Raw genomic sequence first — 19,310 nt, forward strand, 5'->3', positions numbered from 1 at the left:
CTCTTGTCCAGCTTTTCAGTCTCACCCTTTCATTGCATATCATCGTCAAATCAAGTAAAATAATCTCTTAGGCAAAACCATGTTATTGAGGTTCCTCACTTAATTCTCCAGAGCTTCTTTGGAATGAATCTCTCAATCATTGTCTACAAAAAAACATATTCATCGATATAATGTATCGAAGCAAAAATTAACATTACCAATTGCATGTATAACTTATTAAATTTACACATTTTCCTCAAAATCTAAAAGCAGTCAATCAATCTTGAACTTCATCTCAGACATCTCCTTGCAAAATCAGAGTTCAATATAACGATGTAAATAAAGTTATTATCATTGAAATAGAACATGCTTTGGCTTAACTATTTGAACGACTTTATTGAATTAAATAAGTGGGATATACAACATAAGTTTAGGAAATGGTGTTAACGCGTAGCAGAATTGAGACTCTTCACGAATTTCAGTCACTCAAAACTTTAAGAGTTCAATGTATCGAACAAAAATCAAGAAAACGAATAAAAAAGAAAAACAAGTCGAATCACCTTGATAGTTTCTTATCCATATTTCCGAGGTATCATAGAGCTACATCTCTTGCGGACTTTACTTCATTGCACATTTCACAAGATCGAAAGTGAAAAAAACAAGTTACTGCAATCGACTCGAAGATGTCCAAATCTATTTACATCTTCCTTTTTTTGCTTCTGTTGGTAGTCATCGCTATCCCTCGCTTCCGATAGACCCTAAAGGTGGACATTGGGCACGTTTTTGAAAGAAGGGACCTGAATCGAAACTTGAGAAAGTCTAAAAGGAATGATAATTCGGATAATTAATGGACGGAACAGATCAAGCATCTAATAAAGACTTAAATAATACATAGATATTTAAACAACGTAATGTGCATAGCGATTACAGCAAGAGCGAGAAGATTAAAAAAGCATCTCATTCCAAAATGACCCTAACATGAAACAAGTAGACCCAAAAGCGTACACATTCATTACATCGAGAAAATTGAATAAGCTTCTCATTCCAAAATAACCGTGTACATTGATATAGTCATATCAAGTTGATATTCTTACTATTTTAGTTTCCTAATTTATAAATTGCACTAAATTTAAATAAGAATACACGAAAAATTAGGAACAATTAGATTAATATAAGACAAGAATCTATAGATTAATTAATATCGTTATTAAATATTCTTACGAAACCTTTATTTTTGGAATGAAAGAATATGAATATCATATTACTCTAACTGAGGTTATATTTTCATCATCGTAGATATTATAAGTTAAAATATACTTAACTACATCTGAGGTGAGTCAATTGGCCAAACTTTGACTAGGTATAACCTTTCCATCCTAGGTCTAACTCGATTTTTACATCAACGGAAAGCTCTCGAGCCGAACATTTGAAAATGCGATTCAATTTTCAAAAATTTGTCATATAGCGAATTTCTAGAATTTGGGCCAAACGTATGTCGTGATGGAAAGATAATATTTTCTCCATTAAAAATCCACTCAATAGTGTAGTTATGAAAATTTATGGATAGTAGAAAGTTGAGGGACTAGATTGAATAGTTAAGAATAATTTAAGGACTTAATAGAATGAATTAAAAGTCCACATATACCCGTCACGATGAGCATGCATCGAGCCACTCCAAACACACAACCCGTATCAAGAACTATTAAATTACCCAATTTCTTTTTCTACCCTTCTCCTTCTGTCTTGTTTCTTTAAAATATGTCGAGAACTTTTCCTTGTCCTCGAGCATTTATGGAAAAGTATATGGCCAACATAACCAAATTAGTTCTAACACTAGTCAAGAACGTTATATTGGGAAAAACTCATAAACTTAGCGGACTAACCAAATAAAGTTACCTCTAAAAGTTTGATAATGGGAAGCTCCGTAATTGGAAATCTCCTCATAGAGTTTGTCCAGCTTCTCACCCTCCCTCTTCATTCTGTTTTCATATTACATATCATTGTCAAATCAAGTAAAATCGTCTCTGCGATGAAATCATGTTATTGAGATTGATTAATTCAATATGGTTCCACGCTTACTTCTCGGAGCTTCTTTGGAATGAATCTACCTATCGTCATCTACAAAAGAAAATATATATTGTACTGAAGCAAAAGTTAACATTACCAATTGCATGTATAACTTGTTAAATTTATCTATTTTCCTCAAAATCTAATCACGGTCAATCAATCTTGGACTTCGTCTCAGACAGCTCCTTGCAAAACAAGAGTTCAATATAACGATGAAAAAAAAAGTTATTATCATTGAAATAGAACATGCCTCGGCTTAATTAATTTTTTTTATTTGTCAAAATTGGCTTAATTAATTAAACGACTTTATTTGGATATATAAGTCATGGATAAGCTAAACAAGTGGGATGTGCAACATACATTTAGGAAATGGTGTGAACACGTAGAGGAATTGAGGATCGAAAGTGAAAAAAAGAAATTACTACATTCGACTTGGAGAAGTCCAAATCTACTCACATCTTCCTTGCTATCCCCGCTTCCAATAGACCCTAAAGGTGGATATTGTGCACGTTTTTTAACCGCTTCCGATAGACCCTAAAGGTGGATATTGTGCACGTTTTTTAAAGGAGCGATCTTAATGAATATGAATTGAAGTCTTGGGAAGTCTAAAAGCAATGATAATTTAGATGATTAATGAATAAAATCGGCCAAACATCTAATAAAGACTTAAATAACACACAAATATTTAAACCCTATGTACGGAGCGTGCATATCAATTACAGTGAGAGCGAGAACATCGAAAAACCTTCTCATTCCAAAACAACCCTAACATGAAACGAATAGACCCAAAAGCGCGCACATTGATTACAACGAGAAAATTGAAGAAGCTTCTCATTCCAAAACAACTGTGTGTATCGATTACGGTCATATCGGGTTAATGTTCCTACTATTTTAATTTTTTAATTTACAAATTGAACTAAATTTAATTAAGAATACACAAGACACAAAAACTTGAAAATTTTATATCTGTAAAAAATTAGAAACAATATTTAGATTAATATAAGTATGAGAATCTATAGATAAATTAATATAATTATTAAATATTTTTACGAAACCTTTATTTTTGAAATAAAAGAAATACGAATATGATATAACTCTAAATGAGGTTATATTTTTATTATCATAGAGATCATAAGTTAAAATATTCTTAACTACATTCGACGAGAGTCAATTGGCCGAACTTTGACCGGTATAATCTTTCCATCTGAGGTCTGATTGACTCGATTTATACATCTACAGAAAGCTCCTAAGCAGAACTTTTGAAAATGCAATTCAATTTTCAAAAATTTGGCAAAATAACGAATTTTCGGAATTCGGGCCAAACATATGTCATAAACATAATATTTTCTTGGTTAAAAATCCGATCAACAGTGTAATTATGAAAATTTATGAATAGTAGAAAGTTGAAGGATTAGATTGCACATAGAGAAATATTTCAAGTACCACATAGAATGAATTAAACATTCACATACCTGTTATAATGACCATGCATGGAGCGACTCAAAAAATATAACCTGTGTCTTGAACTATAAAATTACCTGTATCCTTTTCTTCATGTATCCTTTTCTTCATGTACTCTTTTCTTCCTAAACTCATTCACTTCGTTATCCTCAAATGCTGCTAGCAAAACCTTCTCCTTTTGTCTTGTTTCTTTAAAATATGTGGAGAACGTTTGCTTGTCTTCTAGCATCTATTAGAAAATCACATGGCCAACATAACAATACCTCATCATCAAATCAAGTAAAATCTTCTCTTAGGCAAAATCATGTTATCGAGGTCAACTAATTCAATACGGTTTCTCACTTACTTCTCCAAATCTTCTTTGGAATGAATCTACCAATCATTGTCTACAAAAGAACATATTCATCAAATATGAACACTGTATTGAAGCAAAAGTTAACATTACCAATTGCATGTATAACTTATTAAATTTATCCATTTTCCTCATAAGCTTTGGGAAGTCTAAAAGCAATGATAATTTAGATAATTAACGGATAGAACATGCCAAGCATCTAATAAAGACTAATAATACATATATTTAAACCCTTACGGAGCAGAATTAGTACCAATACAATATGTTTAGGACTTTTTTGCTACTTTTCCCAATTTTTTGGTGAACGTGATGGTGGTTTTATTCGTCAACTTTGTGGCCACACGGCATAATTTTTTTATGAAAAAAACATCCTTAAATATATAAATTTGGAATTGACAAGCACTATAGTAATATTATAGATCTAATAAGGTGCAAATCTAAATCCAAGTAAGTAAGCTCAAATATAAAGTCATTTGCAAATGGAAATTGAATCTGTATCATGTGCCAAAATTATACACATAATTCGTTATTATCATAACTTTTTGTTATATGTCAATGCTGACATTATTCAAGGGTCAATTATTTCTAAAGCTGTTATAAAAAACTTCTTGATGCGTTGTTTTATTTTGTCTATTGCTGGTTATAATCTTTTTCATAATCAATTTCTTAGTTGATCGGTTTATGTTATAAAACAAAGTGAAAAGATAATTTCAAACTAAAACTTTTCACAGTAACTTTAATTAAAAAAAACTCATCATACAATGTCAAAAAGGGAATAAATCATAATTCAAAAATAAATTAGATCTGTAATACTTTATATTGTAAGTTCATAAATTTTCAATACTTTTCAAATGTAGTTTTAGATCTTTCGTATCTTTTCTTTGTGTTAGTTAACATCATGCTAATATTTTTAAAAAAGTAGTTCATTTTACAGATAAACTAATTCTTCAAATATTTATTATTTCTTTTAACATATTTAATTTTTTATTTTCTTTTCGCACGAGCTCTTTTGCTAGCGAATAAGAAACTATGAAGAGAGACGGAACAATCTATTCGAATTTAACAATAAGTAATAAAAGTTATTAAATAAGAGAGTGTGTTGGAGAGCCGTCGTATGTGATTTATGTAAATTTGCTTGAAATTTTATAAATTGCACTAAATTTAAATAAGAATACACGAAACACAAAAACTTAAAAATTTTATCTCTATAAAATTAGGAACAATTAGATTAATTTAAGTACAAGAATCTATAGATTAATTAATATCATTATTAAATATTCTTACGAAACCTTTATTTTTGAAATAAAAGGAATATGAATCTGATATAACTCTAAATGAGGTTATATTTTCATCATCATAGATATCATAAGTTAAAATATACTTAACTACATCCGAGGTGAGTCAATTGGCCGAACTTTGACTAGGTAAAACCTTTCCATCTTAGGTCTAATTGACTCGATTTTTACATCAACGGAAAGCTCTTGAGCTGAAAATTTGAAAATGTGATTCAATTTTCAAAAATTTGTCATAATAGCGAATTTCTAGAATTTGGGCCAAACGTATGTCGTGATGGAAAGATAATATTTTCTCCATTAAAAGTCCGCTCAATAGTGTAATTATGAAAATTTATGGATAATAAAAAGATGAGGGACTAGATTGAACATTTAAGAATAATTTAAGGACTTAATAAAATGAATTAAAAGTCTACATATACCCGTCACAGTGAGCATGCATCGAGCCACTCCAAAAACACAACCCATATCTAGAACTATTAAATTATCCAGTTTCTTTTTTTCGACCCTTCTCCTATCTTGTTTATTTAAAATATGTTGAGAACTTTTCCCTGTCCTCAAGCATATATGGAAAAGTATCTAACACTAGTCAAGAACGTTATATTGGGAAAACTCATAAACTTAGCGGACTAACCAAATAAAGTTACCTCTAAAAATCTAACCAAATAAAGTTACCTCTAAAAATCTGAAAATGGGAAGCTCCATAATTGGAAATCTCCCCATAGAGTTTGTCCAGCTTCTCACCCTCCCTCTTCAATCTGTTTTCATATTGCATATCATTGTCAAATCAAGTAAAATCTTCTCTTAGGCGAAACCATGTTATCGAGGTCAACTAATTCAATACGGTTCCTCACTTACTTCTCCAGAGCTTCTTTGGAATGAATCTACCTATGGTTGTTCACAGAAGAAAATATACATTGTACCGAAACAAAAGTTAACATTACCAATTGCATGTATAACTTATTAAATTTATCTATTTTCCTCAGAATCTAATCACGGTCGATCAATCTTGCACTTCATCTCAGACAGCTCCTTCCAAAACAAGAGTTCAATATAACGATGCAAAAAAAAAGTTATTATCATTGAAATAGAACATTCCTTGACTTAATTAATTTTTTTTATTGATCAAAATCGGCTTAATTAATTAAACGACTTTATTTGGATATATAAGTCATGGATAAGCTAAACAAGTGGGATGTGCAACATACATTTAGGAAATGGTGTGAACGCGTAGAGGAATTGAGACTCTTCACGAATTTCATTCATTCAAACGTCTAGGAGCTCGGTGTAATGGACAAAAATCAGGAAAGCGAATAAAAAAGAAATGCAAGTTGATTCACCTCACTAGTTTCTCATCGATATTTTTTGAGGAATTGTAGAGTTGCATCTCTTGTGGACTAAACTTCATTGCATATTTCATGAGATCGAAAGTGAAAAAAAGAAATTACTACAATCGACTTGGAGAAATTCAAATCTACTCACGTCTTCCTTTTTTTTCTTCCCTCGGGTAGTCATCGCTATCCCCACTTCCGATAGACCCTTTGGATACTGTGCGCGTTTTTTAAAGGAGCGACCTTAGTGAATATAAATCGAAGTCTTGGGAAGTCTAAAAGCAATGATAATTTAGATGATTAACGAATATAATAAAGACTTAAATAACACATAGATATTTAAACCCCATGTACGAAGCATGCATATCAATTACAGCGAGAGCAAGAACATCAAAAAAGCTTCTCATTCCAAAACAACCCTAACATGAAACGAATAGACCCAAAAGCGTGCACATTGATTTCAACGAGAAAATTGAAGAAGCTTCTCATTACAAAACAACTGTGTGTATCGATTACGGTCATATTGGGTTGAAATTCCTACTATTTTAAATTTTTTAATTTACAAATTGAACTAAATTTAATTAAGAATACACAAAACACAAAAACTTGAAAATTTTATATCTGTAAAAAATTAAAAACAATATTTAGTTTAATATAAGTATGAGAATCTATAGATAAATTAATATAATTATTAAATATTATTACAAAACTTTTATTTTTGAAATAAAAGAAATACAAATATGATATAACTCTAAATGAGGTTATATTTTTATTATCATAGAGATCATAAGTTCAAATATACTTAATTACATCTGAGGTGAGTCAATTGGCCGAACTTTGGCTGGTATAATCTTTCCATCCGAGGTCTAATAGACTCGATTTATACATCTACAGAAACCTCCCAAGCCGAACTTTTGAAAATGCAATTCAATTTTCAAAAATTTGTCAAAATAGCGAATTTCCGGAATTCGGGTCAAACGTATATCGTGATGGAAACATAATATCGGTTAAAAATCTGATCAATAGTAGAAAGTTGAAGGATTAGATTGAACATATAGGAATATTTCAAGTACCACATAGAATGAATTAAACATCCACGTACCCGTTATAATGACCATGCATCGAGCGACTCCAAAAATATAACCTGTCTTGAACTATAAAATTACATGTATCCTTTTCTTCATGTACTCTTTTCTTCATGAACTCATTCCCTGCGTTATCCTCAAATGCTACTAGTAAACCCTTCTCCTTCTGTCTTTTCTTTAAAATATGTGGAGAACTTTTGCTTGTCTTCTAGCATCTATTAGAAAAGTACATAGCCGACATAACAATGCCTCATCGTCAAATCAAGTAAAATCTCATGTTATCGAGGTCGACTAATTCAATATGGTTCCTCACTTACTTCTCCAAATCTTCTTTGGAATGAATCTACCAATCATTGTCTACAAAAGAACATATTCATCAAATATAAACACTGTACTGAAGAAAAGTTAACATTACCAATTGCATGTGTAACTTATTAAATTTACCCATTTTCCTCTAAATTTAAAGGAGTCACCTTGATGAATGTGAATCGAAGCTTTGGGAAGTCTAAAAGCAATGATAATTCAGATAATTAACAGATAGAACATGCCAAGCATCTAATAAAGACTAATAACACATATATTTAAACCGTTACGGAGCGTTCATATCGAAAAAGTTTCCCATTCTAAAACAACCCTAACATCAAAGGTTTAGAACTGAAGTAGTATCAATATAATATGTTTAGGACTTTTTTGCTACTTTTCCCAATTTTTTGATGAAAAAAACATGGTGGCTTTATTTGTCAACTTTGTCTTTTGATTTCCAACACGGCCCCATGGCATAATTTGTTTATGAAAAAAACATCCTTAAATAGATAAATTTGGAATTGACGAGCAATATAGTAATATTATAGATCTAATAAGGCGCGAATCTAGATCCAAGTAAGTAAGCTCAAATATAAAGTCATTTGCAAATGGATCCTCATGAGAAATCGATTCAGTATCATGTGCCAAAATTATACACATAATCCGTTATTATCATAACTTTTTGTTATATGTCAATGCAAACATTATTCGAGGGTCGGGCCATGGCGGTGGGTTGCTGTGCTAGTCTCCCCCAAGGAATAGTTGATGTGCGCGCAAGCTGGCCCGGACACCTTGGTTACCAAAAAAAAAAAAACATTATTCGAGGGTCAATTATTTCTAAAGCTGTTATAAAAAACTTCTTGATGCGATGTTTTATTTTGTCTATTGCTGGTTATAGTCTTTTTGATAATCAATTTCTTAGTTTATCGGTTTATGTTATAAAACAAAACGAAAAGATAATTTCAAACTAAAACTTTTCACAGTAACTTTCATTAAGAAAAACTCATCATACAATGTCAAAAAGGGAATAAATCATAATTCAAAAATAAATTAGATCTGCCATACTTCATATTGTAAGTTCATAAATTTTCGATGCTTTTCAAATGTAGATATAGATCTTTCGTATCTTTTCTTTAGGTAAGTTAACATCATTCTAATATTTAAAAAAAAATAGTTAATTTTACGGATAAACTAATTCTTCAAACATTTATTATTTCTTTTAACATATTTAATTTTTTATTTTCATTTCGCACGAGCTCTTTTGCTAGCGAATAAGAAATTATGAAGAGAGACGGAACCATCTATTCAAATTTAACATTAAGCAACAAAAGCTATTAAGTAAGAGAGTGCGTTGAAGAGCTCTCGTATGTGATTTATGTAGACTTGCTCGAAAGTTTAGGCAAATTCTATAATTCCATGGTCTCTTTTGCGGATAATCATACGTGGGTCATTTACATAATTCATTTTCGATAAAACAACAAGCATCGTTAAATCAAGCTATTAGAATCCAACTCGCAACCTGTTATGCAGATTTTTGAGTAAGATTCTTAACAAATTGGTCATATAAATTGCATCTAATGTTGGGAAATTATTAAACACTTAAAAAATTTGATTAATAGCTACAAATTACTGTTGTTTACTTGCCAAAATTTACTAATAACTGAAAAGAGAAATTGAAAACATACAGATGAGTGTGAAAAATTACGTGTTGTTATATATTTTAATTTAGTTAAGATGTTTGTTGATTACTAACTGATCGGATAGATTTAAATCAATTTCAAGTTAAGAAATTACTTTAAAAAGTCTAGAAAATTACAAATTGCTTATAGGATCGAACTTACTTTCGTAATCATATATGAAAGTAATTTTCCTACATATCAATGTAAACTTTCAATGTGCTTAGTAGCGTTTAATATAAGAAGTGACAAATTATATCCCAGTAAGTTTTTATTTACTAATAATATCCTCAAAAGGATCGGTAATGTTATTTTACATCGAAGAGGTTTTCAATGTGCTTAGTAAATTTTCACATAGAAAAAATATGTAATTAAGTCAGTACCTTTTCATCTACTGACAACGTATATATGCGGTTAGTGATTTTCGTATACATCAAAATAACTCTGGATATGCATAGCAACGTTTTCTATAATAAACTAATAAATTTTACGGATTAGAACATTCATTAGACTTGGCAAACATTTGATATAGAAAAGTATCAAAATCAATGTGGATAGTAACTTTCCATTTACTGATAAATTTAAAGGATAAATATACTCAAAATCTTAAAACTTGTCATGAAAGTGCAATCGAGTCCTAAAACTTTCAAAAAGTATAATCAAGTCGTAAAACTTGTTAAATTAGTATAATCAAGTCTTTCTGTTAATTGCATTTTTTAAGGTTTTAGGATTCGATTGCACTTTCGTGACTAGTCTCAGGACTCGATTGCACTTTTTCGAAAGTTTTAGGATTCGATCGCACTTTCGCCACAAGTATTAAGATTCAATTGTACTTTTTTTGAAAGTTTCGGTACTCAATTGTACTTTCGTGATAAATTTTAGGGAAAAAATCACCAAAAACCCCAAACTTTTCCACTTATGACATATTTACCCCGAACTTTTTTTCGTGACACCAAAAACCCCAAACTTTGTTATTTGTGACACATTTACCCCAATATACATTGTCCATGGGCATTTTCGTCTTTTTAGCTTTTTCTTTTTACTTTTTTTTTCTTTCCGGCTAGGGCCCCTCGCTGGATCCGGCGAGGGCCGCCCTCGTCGGCGTCGGGCGAGGCTCGCCCTCGCTCGCCCACGTGAGGGCGAGCCTCGCCCTCCCTCGCCCAGGGAGGGCGAGGCTCGCCCGACGCCGGCGAGGCTCGCCCTCGCTCGTCCAAGCGAGGGCGAGGCTCGCCCGACGCCGGCGAGAGCGGCCCTCGCCGGAAAAAAAAAAAGTAAAAAGAAAAAGAAAAAGCTAAAAAGACGAAAATGCCCATGGACAATGTATATTGGGGTAAATGTGTCACAAATAACAAAGTTTGGGGTTTTTAGTGGTTTTTTCCCTAAATTTTAAGACTTTCAAGTTTCCATCGCTTATCCCTAATTTTAATAAGTGATTGGTGATTCTTTATCGAAAAAACTCCATACTTTTGGATATATATCTTATTTATGACGTCATCTTTCGCAGTAGCTGACAGAGAGAATCCGATTCTTCTTCCTCTTTCGACCACCTTCAATCCACTCGGACTTCCCCTCTGTCATCCCCTCTCTCTCTCTCTCTCTCTCTCTCTCTCGTTTTTTCTTCCCGAAGAAAAGGAAGAATCTTTCATGGCGGATCAGGCCAGGCAAGCGGAGCTGTTCGAGCTCGACAATGGGACCATGCAGGTGAAGATCACCAACCTCGGCTGCACCATCACCTCGCTCTGCGTTCCGGGCAAAGACGGTCCGTCGCGTGATCGATCGTGTTTCCTGTTCGTGGTCGGAGTCGAATCTTTCCGAGCCTGAAATGGTTGCTGATAACTCGATCGTGTCTGTTCTTTTTTCGTTGCTTTCAGGGAAATCGGCTGATGTGGTTCTGGGTTTCGACTCCGTCGAACCGTATCTGGTGAGAAAGTTCATGGCTTTCTGCCTACATGATCGTTGATTATTGCTCCTGTGCTTGTGGAGATGTTTCGGGTGATCATGCATTTTCGTTTTCTTCACTTCCGTGACTGTTAAATCTGCTGAAAAATTCGTACTTTTATAGCAATTGAGCTGTTTTCATTGATTTTGGTGGTGATTGGACTTGGGAAGACTTGGTTGATGGACACATTTGTGGATCGATTTGTGTGTTTTTGTGCGCGCGCAGAAAGGTGCCGCGCCGTTCTTCGGCTGCATTGTGGGGCGGGTCGCGAACAGGATAAAGGAGGGCAAGTTCACCCTCAATGGCATTGAATACTCTTTGCCTATCAACAAGTCCCCAAACAGTCTTCATGGTATGAATTGCTAATGATCAGTATAGTTTCAATGTCGATGTTGCTCGAGCTGACGAGATCATACTAAATGACGTGGCGAGTGAATTAGTCGTCTTTGTGATCGTCGGCCTTCTGTATGTGTTTGACTATTGATCTGCTGCGTAAATGCCTTCTCTATGTTCTCCCTTTGGCATCTGCTGTGTATCTGTTTCGTCTAAATAGGTGGTGTCGGGAATCAAATTGTGCAAGAGAGTTCTTGAACGTGATTTAATCATACTTTGACCATGCTGAACATCCTGCCTCTGTGGAAGCCTGAGGATTTGTAGCACTTCAGTTTAAATTTGAGGCTTGGCTTATCAAGTATTGAGGGAATTTTATGTCCTTTTCCCCTGAATTGAAATTACACTGGGGAAAGTGTTCTTACTTATGATTTAATCACCTCAGCTGTATTTGTATTGTAACTCATGTGAACTGCTTCTGACAAAAGAAGGGAACCACGTTTTTACTTGTTTCCAACCATCAGACACAGAGCACACACACAAGCACATTAAGCAGAAGAACATTTCGAGGAAAATAAGTACTGCTCAATAATTATGAGATCCACGAAGAATTTTGCCTTTTCCAGTTAGTGTTGGTGACAAGTGGTCTACTTTCTTAGAACAAAAAGTATGTATATCTGGAGCAACCTAATTCTTCAAAATGTCAATCTGATAATAGCCTTCTGAATTTTTTGGTGTTACTTAGGTGGGCACAAGGGTTTTGATAAGGTGATATGGGAGGTAGCTGATTATAAGAAAGGAGAAAATCCTTCCATTACCTTCAAATATCACAGTCATGATGGGGAAGAAGGTCTCTCTCTCTCTCTCTCTCTCTCTCTCTCTCTCTCTCTCTCTCTCTCTCTCTCTCTCTCTCTCTCTCTCTCTCACACACACACACACACACACACACACACACACATGCGCACACCGGCATGCATGCTCATCAACACACCCATGCATTGGCACCAACACAGCTTTGATGCCTTGGGTTGCATGGTCATATGATTATAGGTTACCCGGGAGATGTTGCTGTAACTGCTACTTACACCCTAACTTCTAGTACAACCATGAGGCTCGACATGGAAGGCATGCCTAATAAGGCCACTCCAATCAGCTTGGCTCAGCATACCTACTGGAACTTAGCTGGTCACGATTCAGGAAACATACTCGACCACTCCATCCAGATATGGGCTAATCACATCACTCCCGTGGATCATAACACAATCCCAACAGGTGAAATCATGCCCATCAAAGGAACGGCTTTTGATTTCACGATGGAGAAGAAGATTGGCGCTTCGATCCATGAGGTGCCTGGTTTGGGGTATGACCACAACTATGTGCTGGACTGTGGGGAAGAAAAGTCGGGCCTAAAACATGCTGCCAAACTGAAGGACCCTTCAAGTTCTAGGGTTCTTGACTTATGGACCGATGCTCCGGGAATGCAGTTTTACACTGGAAATTACGTAAATGGAGTAGTCGGTAAAGGCGGTGCAGCATATGGCAAGCACTCTGGAGTGTGTTTGGAGACACAAGGATTTCCAAATGCCATCAACCAACCAAACTTTCCTTCTGTTGTTGTTCAACCTGGTGAGAAGTACAAGCACTCCATGCTTTTCGTGTTTTCAGTAGAGTGAAACATTGGGAAGGGGTTTATGTTAATAGGATGAGTTCTGAGCTTGTTTGCCTTCACCTAAGATAAATATCTTGATGGAAATGCAGTACCTCCATGAAGTAATAAGAATGACCAAGTGCTTTCATTTACATTATTCTCCGCTTTCTAGTGGAATGCTCGAATTTTTAAGCACTTGTACTTTCTCTTTTCAGTTTTGGTTTTTAGCGGTTTTCATTGCTGTTACAGATTAGACAGCATTGGTTTGGACACAATGGTTATTCTTGCTGTCTCTGTATACGTTGCATCAACTCCACCATGGAAAGGATATATATGTCAATGCATCTTCTCTATTTACACAAGTAAATGAATTTACCTTGAAACGTACTATCTAATCCGAGTATAAATGGTAAATGGTCTACAATTCTTTAGCATATGGACGAGCAGTCATCAACCTACAATAAACATTCCGAAAGGCCAAAACAGTAAAAATCCAACACTTCGAAGAATGACAGACATTAGAGTCTGAGTTGTTGCCTCCAAATATCCAAGAGGACATAACATGACAAACTTCGTCATTCTGTTTATATCCAGTAGTAAAAAAACCTTTCGACAGTGCAGACATTGCCATCAAGATTGTGACCAGATTCCACCAACAGTCGTGCATGACAACAATCTGAATCAACGGTGAACGACTGCCCGAATGATTGCTGATACAAAAAAATTCTCTGAAGAAAGTACAGACATTAAAGTCTGAGTTGTTGCCTCCACGCTAATTCTCATCTGGTGCGAACCAGTTCAAGTGGTAGAGTTTCCATTGCCATCTAAGATTGACAAAAGGGAGCATTTTTCAAGATAGAGCTCAAGATACAGCAGATAAAACTAAAACAACCCGTTTTCATACCCACAGCCTAGGAGTTCTGGGATCAGACTTGGCCTGCATCTTCAATAGCTCTGACTGAAAGGTAATAACTATGGCAACTTTGAACTCGATTGAAAATGGTCTGTTTGGAAGATGCAATTTAATAGAAAGTCAACAGCAGTAGTAGCTTCCACTGGTCCATAGCAATTGATAGAAAAGGAAAAGAACAAACAACAACTGCAGATGAATTTTCCAAAGCTGCATGAGAAATGGAAAACAGAAGCCTGACATACATCTATGGTCACAGGGGAAACTAAGTAATCAATAATGTCTTCAAGCACAGAGCATTTCAGAAGGTTGTGCAGTGGTCTCTCAGGGATTTCATTCCAAGCCTTTGAAAGAAAGGTCCAAGCATTCTCTGTTTGTGTGCTTATGTTGGGGGCCGAGGGGCTGGGTGTCGGATGCTCATCCATTCAATAAGTGAAGCTCAATGCAGTCAATCAATCTACTTAAAGCTGAGGTTGCTGCATATTTCCTGATTTAACTACAAGGACTGACTGTGGATATAGATCTTTATCTACAAAAGAAAAGTCTCCATTACTTGCTCTGGATATTTGAAAAAAAAAATTGAAATTGAACCTAATAAGAGTGTTGAAAGCAAGATTAACCTGTTTGGTTCACTATAACGCTAATGCTCAATTGTTGTAGAGTTCTCCAATATATTAGATTAATTGTCTAAAGACTGAAGGGACCTAAGGTAAGAATACACAATCACTGTTAAGCTGTTGAGTTTCACTACACATACTTAGGCAGAAAAAGAATGAGACACAAGAGTGGTGGCAATGTGAATCAGGCAACTCACCCAGCCAAGGTCGTTGGACAAGTTAAAAGGCGAGGAAGAATAACGTAAATGGGCAACATCATACGCCTAGAAACATCTCCATCTGCTATCTAGTACATGTAGAAGGACATTGTTAGGGAAGATTTTGATCCAAACATATACATCTATTTAGTCAAAAATTTTGCACACCTGAGTTGTTTGTACCAAGGACGTTTCAGTCACAATTCTATCTCCAAAAAGAATCGACTCAATTCGAAGTATGTGTATGTCAACAGAGTGAATTGGAACTGCAGATGTTTCCACAATAAGCTCTCCACTAATTGGATCCGGCAGAGCACACTGAACAGAAAACTTTCCAGTCACTCGAAAACCACCTGTACATCATCATCTTCCTCGTAAGAAGTTGGATCAGGCGGATGTATATTTGCTTTAGATATAAACAGCAGCAAAACCAATGAGGTCTTTACAGTTGATTGTAGCAGGACTTGCCCATTCTGTCGCTTTTCATCCAAAAGTGCATGAGCAAATAAAACAGTGTAGTACAATGCTCTATCGGACCGATTGACTATAGTTTAGAATTATGCTAAGAGACACTGAAAGATAGATACATACAGAAGCTTGCCTGATTTCAACTCCGGAAGCAATGGATGTCTTTGGGTATCCTGAGTAATGTAAAAGATAACCATCTCAGGAGAAGCTGGTTGATCAAGAAGCTCAGCTGAAAAAATTAACAGATGAAGCACTGGATTAGATCCTACCCGTAAGTTATCATTGCCAGAACTGATTTAGAATCAATGAGGAAGCATGTCATACCCTTATCAGTTTCTAAAATGAACTCCATTGTGGTACATAAGGATTTGTGCAGATACCCTCTTGTTACATCTGCAGTTAGCAAGTACTGTAACAGATTTAATGAATATCAACCATGAAAGTAGTCTCTAGAATCAGTCAGAAATAAAACATTTCCAGAAGGGGAAATGAGAAATCCGATAACTAAATGGTCCAGAAGAAGGGAGCCAAGTGCAAGCTTGCATTTTCTGTGGTTGCCTATCCTTTACCATTTTTCACTTTGTGCCAACTGTACTTTAGAACTCATTCATGGAAAGACATGATGCATATATAGCATTAACTTATCGTGTCTACCAAATTTTAAAAGCTCGTAAGATTACTACGACAAATAAAGAGGGCACATCAGCATCTGATCAAGCTCATCAATCACCTTCATTGAATAAATATCAAATTTTTTTTTAATCTTATGATCCATTACCCGTGCTCATACATCAAGCATCTAATCCTATTATCTATTAACCAACCCCGAAGACTGCAAAGGGCCACCATCTAATTTCAGGTTAGCACAGAGAATTACTTATTTGGACAGACACGTTGTGCCTTAATGGTGATTCAGGCCAAGATGAACACGGAACAATAATGATCCAGAACTTCATTCCCTAACAAGTTGTTTAAATCTAAAGATCATCAAGATATTTTCCGACCAACATAACTTGCATGGATTTTATGCTTGTACCCAAATTAGGATCAAAACAACATCTTATATAGTTCGTATTCATAAGCAAACAAACATGAAAAATAACCATTCAAAATACAATAGACAAGACGAAGAACTTCAGAAATTCAACACGTCTATTCATGAAAGACTTAAATATGGAAGTCTTTCTTTCAAGAAAGTTAGCACTCATATGATGAAAATTAGACAAATACAATGAAATTTTAATAGAAATATAAATCTCTTTTAGAAAAATAACCAATTTGGCATTTTCTAGCCTTTCGTCAAACGAGAAAAAATATTCATGTCCACAGCGGCTCCAACCAGGATTACATCCCTCGCTTTTGGGTAGAAGCAAATAATTCTAAATAACATATCTATCTACAAATAAGATACAACAGTTACACAACGCACAAGTCATACAGAAGCCGTCTATAAAAATCAAATGGAATCTGCAACTGATAGCTGTTCCATAGTATATCAAATATGATCAGGTACACGATCAAATTATTCACCTGGATATTGATATTAGCTCCATGAAAGGTCTCATAAAATCTTTCACGAGTGTCATCTCCTGATTGTTTCAGAGTTACAGAAAAAGGTATCTGCCATGAACAACACAGAACTAAGTTGAAGGCTTCAAGAATTTCGTTTCATAAGTCGAATCTGATAAAGGTAAAAACAAGGACAACTATATGGCCCAACAATGAAAGCACGTAAGCAGTGGGAAATACTGGGTTATTTGCACTCTGCTAATATATTAGCATAAGACATCAATACAATAGGAAAACCTATTCCAATATTAATATATCAGCAGTAGCAAACTCCAAAAAACCGTGTTGTGTTGTTCTCAAAGACTCATATCCAATTAAGAAAATAGAGCAAAGAATAGAAAAAAGCTCCGCGTGTTATAGTAACGAATATGACAAGTTTGCAACATTGTCCTTAACGAAGAGGCTGCAGTCAATTTCGAAGTAATAAAGGCATCAATACCCGTGAACTTAAGATTACTTCTATCAAGAGATAGAGATTATATTTGTATTTGGAAGACATTAACCATTCATCAAGTAAGTTGCAATGATATGGAAACACTAATCAGCTCGCTCTTTTCAAACAAAAAGACATTGCATACATGTAAACCTTTTTGCATATCACTACCTCTGTTGTACCTGGCGCAATCCTCCCAGAAGGCGTCACTTCAATTATCCTATTCCTGTTCAAAAAGATCACATAGAACAGCAAAAAGAAGGTTATGTAGACAGCATTTATGCTTTGTATCGCAATTGGATAGCCATGAAAAGCATTTTTACACAAGGAAGTTACATTCTACAAGAATCAAACATTTCCGTATGAGATAAAGTCGAGCCACATGGACTCCCCATCTCTGCTACGAACCTAAGAAAAGCAGGTTTTTACTCTTTAAATACTCTAAACATCCAAAGAGAAGCAATTTCATATGCTCCCGATTTAAATGCGGGCAAATACGCAAAACCAGAAGCAGAAAAAAACTTGCAGTGATTTGCCCACGAATCAACTCTGTAAGGTTAGTCAAAATTAATGAGGAAAGAAGCGTATGAACTTGGTTTCAAGGTCCTAAAAGCAAACACGAGGAACGAACAGACAAGACCGTTCACTTTGGCAAAAACAAAACCTCGCACGGAATTTTACGACCTTTGTAGAGATTTCTTAGCACTAGCCTTGGTTCCAAACAGAGAAAAACGACAGCGAACTTAGAGAAATGCAAAAGGGAAGCGTGCATACACGATCACGACAGGCTTGACAGCACCAACGATCGACTCGATAAGTCCTGCAGTTCCTCCGCGAACCTGAAAACGAGGAGGTCAAAGAACGATGAGCATCACCACAATCATCACCGATTTCTACCGAGCCTTCGCTAAATTGACCTGAGAATTCGATTCTCACAGCAATCAGGCAGAGAGAGAGAGAGAGAGTAGAAGAAGAACGGTTTTGAGGCACCTGCATGTTGACGGAGCCGTTGACGGCGAGGCGGACGCCGCGGTGAGAGATGGAGGAAGCGGACTTCACGACGATCTTGCCTTCGAGAGGTTCCTGTAGATTCCGTCAAGGTCCGATCGTGATTCCGACGAAGAATCGAACAGTGTGCACAGAGAGAGAGAGAGAGAGAGAGAGAGAGAGAGGTGTACGGAAGGGCGATAGATGCGGCTCGGCCGAGAAAGCTTGATCTCGAGGGTGGCAGACGACATCGCGAGCTCCGGCGACGCGGCGAGAAATGGCGGTCCGGCGTGGATGGCGGCGGCGGCGGCGGCGGCGGTGGTGGTGGAGGACTCGGGGACTAGCGCTAATGGAAGCGGAAACGACGGCGTTTCGCACGATTAGGAAGGACGTTGCTGTTGATGCTTCTGATCTTAAAACCTGTTTCTTTGGACGATCCATCCGATCGAAACTTTAGTATTTGACAAAATCGACAAATTACAGTAAAAAATTCGTCAGTTTGCATGGACTATGCGGGGGAGATGCGCATTAGTCATTTAAAAAATATTTTTTAAAAGATGATTGCTTATATTCTTTAAAAAAATTAGTCAATGAAAAATATTCTCATCATCGATAACAATCTATGCCTAATTATTTTCGTGGACAATAATTTTTTTTTCATTTATT

General features: G+C 35.5%; 2 protein-coding genes across 6 annotated transcripts; one reads left to right on the forward strand and one right to left on the reverse strand.

The window, feature by feature from the left end:
- Positions 1–11,084: 11,084 nt before the first annotated feature.
- LOC115662544 (uncharacterized) lies at positions 11,085–13,620 on the forward strand. Its single transcript, XM_056319152.1, has 5 exons — positions 11,085–11,305; positions 11,418–11,467; positions 11,711–11,837; positions 12,561–12,665; positions 12,866–13,620. The coding sequence occupies exons 1-5, from the start codon at positions 11,191–11,193 to the stop codon at positions 13,486–13,488; spliced, it is 1,020 nt and encodes a 339-aa protein (XP_056175127.1). The 5' UTR covers positions 11,085–11,190; the 3' UTR covers positions 13,489–13,620.
- Positions 13,621–13,834: 214 nt separating this feature from the next.
- On the reverse strand, positions 13,835–18,967 carry LOC115664763 (uncharacterized). 5 transcript variants are annotated; one of them, XM_056319148.1, is made up of 12 exons: positions 18,836–18,967; positions 18,648–18,740; positions 18,432–18,496; positions 17,829–17,883; positions 17,186–17,275; positions 16,533–16,614; positions 15,980–16,048; positions 15,789–15,884; positions 15,356–15,540; positions 15,188–15,276; positions 14,372–14,467; positions 13,835–14,287 (listed from the first exon to the last, which is right to left on the reverse strand). In XM_056319148.1, exons 1-12 carry the CDS (start codon positions 18,893–18,895, stop codon positions 14,236–14,238), a joined length of 1,032 nt encoding a protein of 343 aa, XP_056175123.1. In that variant the 5' UTR covers positions 18,896–18,967; the 3' UTR covers positions 13,835–14,235. The 5 variants fall into 5 exon arrangements, with proteins under 5 accessions (XP_056175123.1, XP_056175124.1, XP_056175125.1 ...); XM_056319149.1 differs by having other exon boundaries at positions 14,368–14,467; XM_056319150.1 differs by lacking the exon at positions 16,533–16,614 and having other exon boundaries at positions 15,980–16,064.
- Positions 18,968–19,310: the final 343 nt, after the last annotated feature.

The sequence above is a fragment of the Syzygium oleosum genome, unplaced genomic scaffold, assembly GCF_021117445.2.
Source record: "Syzygium oleosum isolate NSW1041296 unplaced genomic scaffold, Sole_v2.1 Sole_v2.17, whole genome shotgun sequence".
Lineage (NCBI taxonomy): Eukaryota > Viridiplantae > Streptophyta > Magnoliopsida > Myrtales > Myrtaceae > Syzygium > Syzygium oleosum.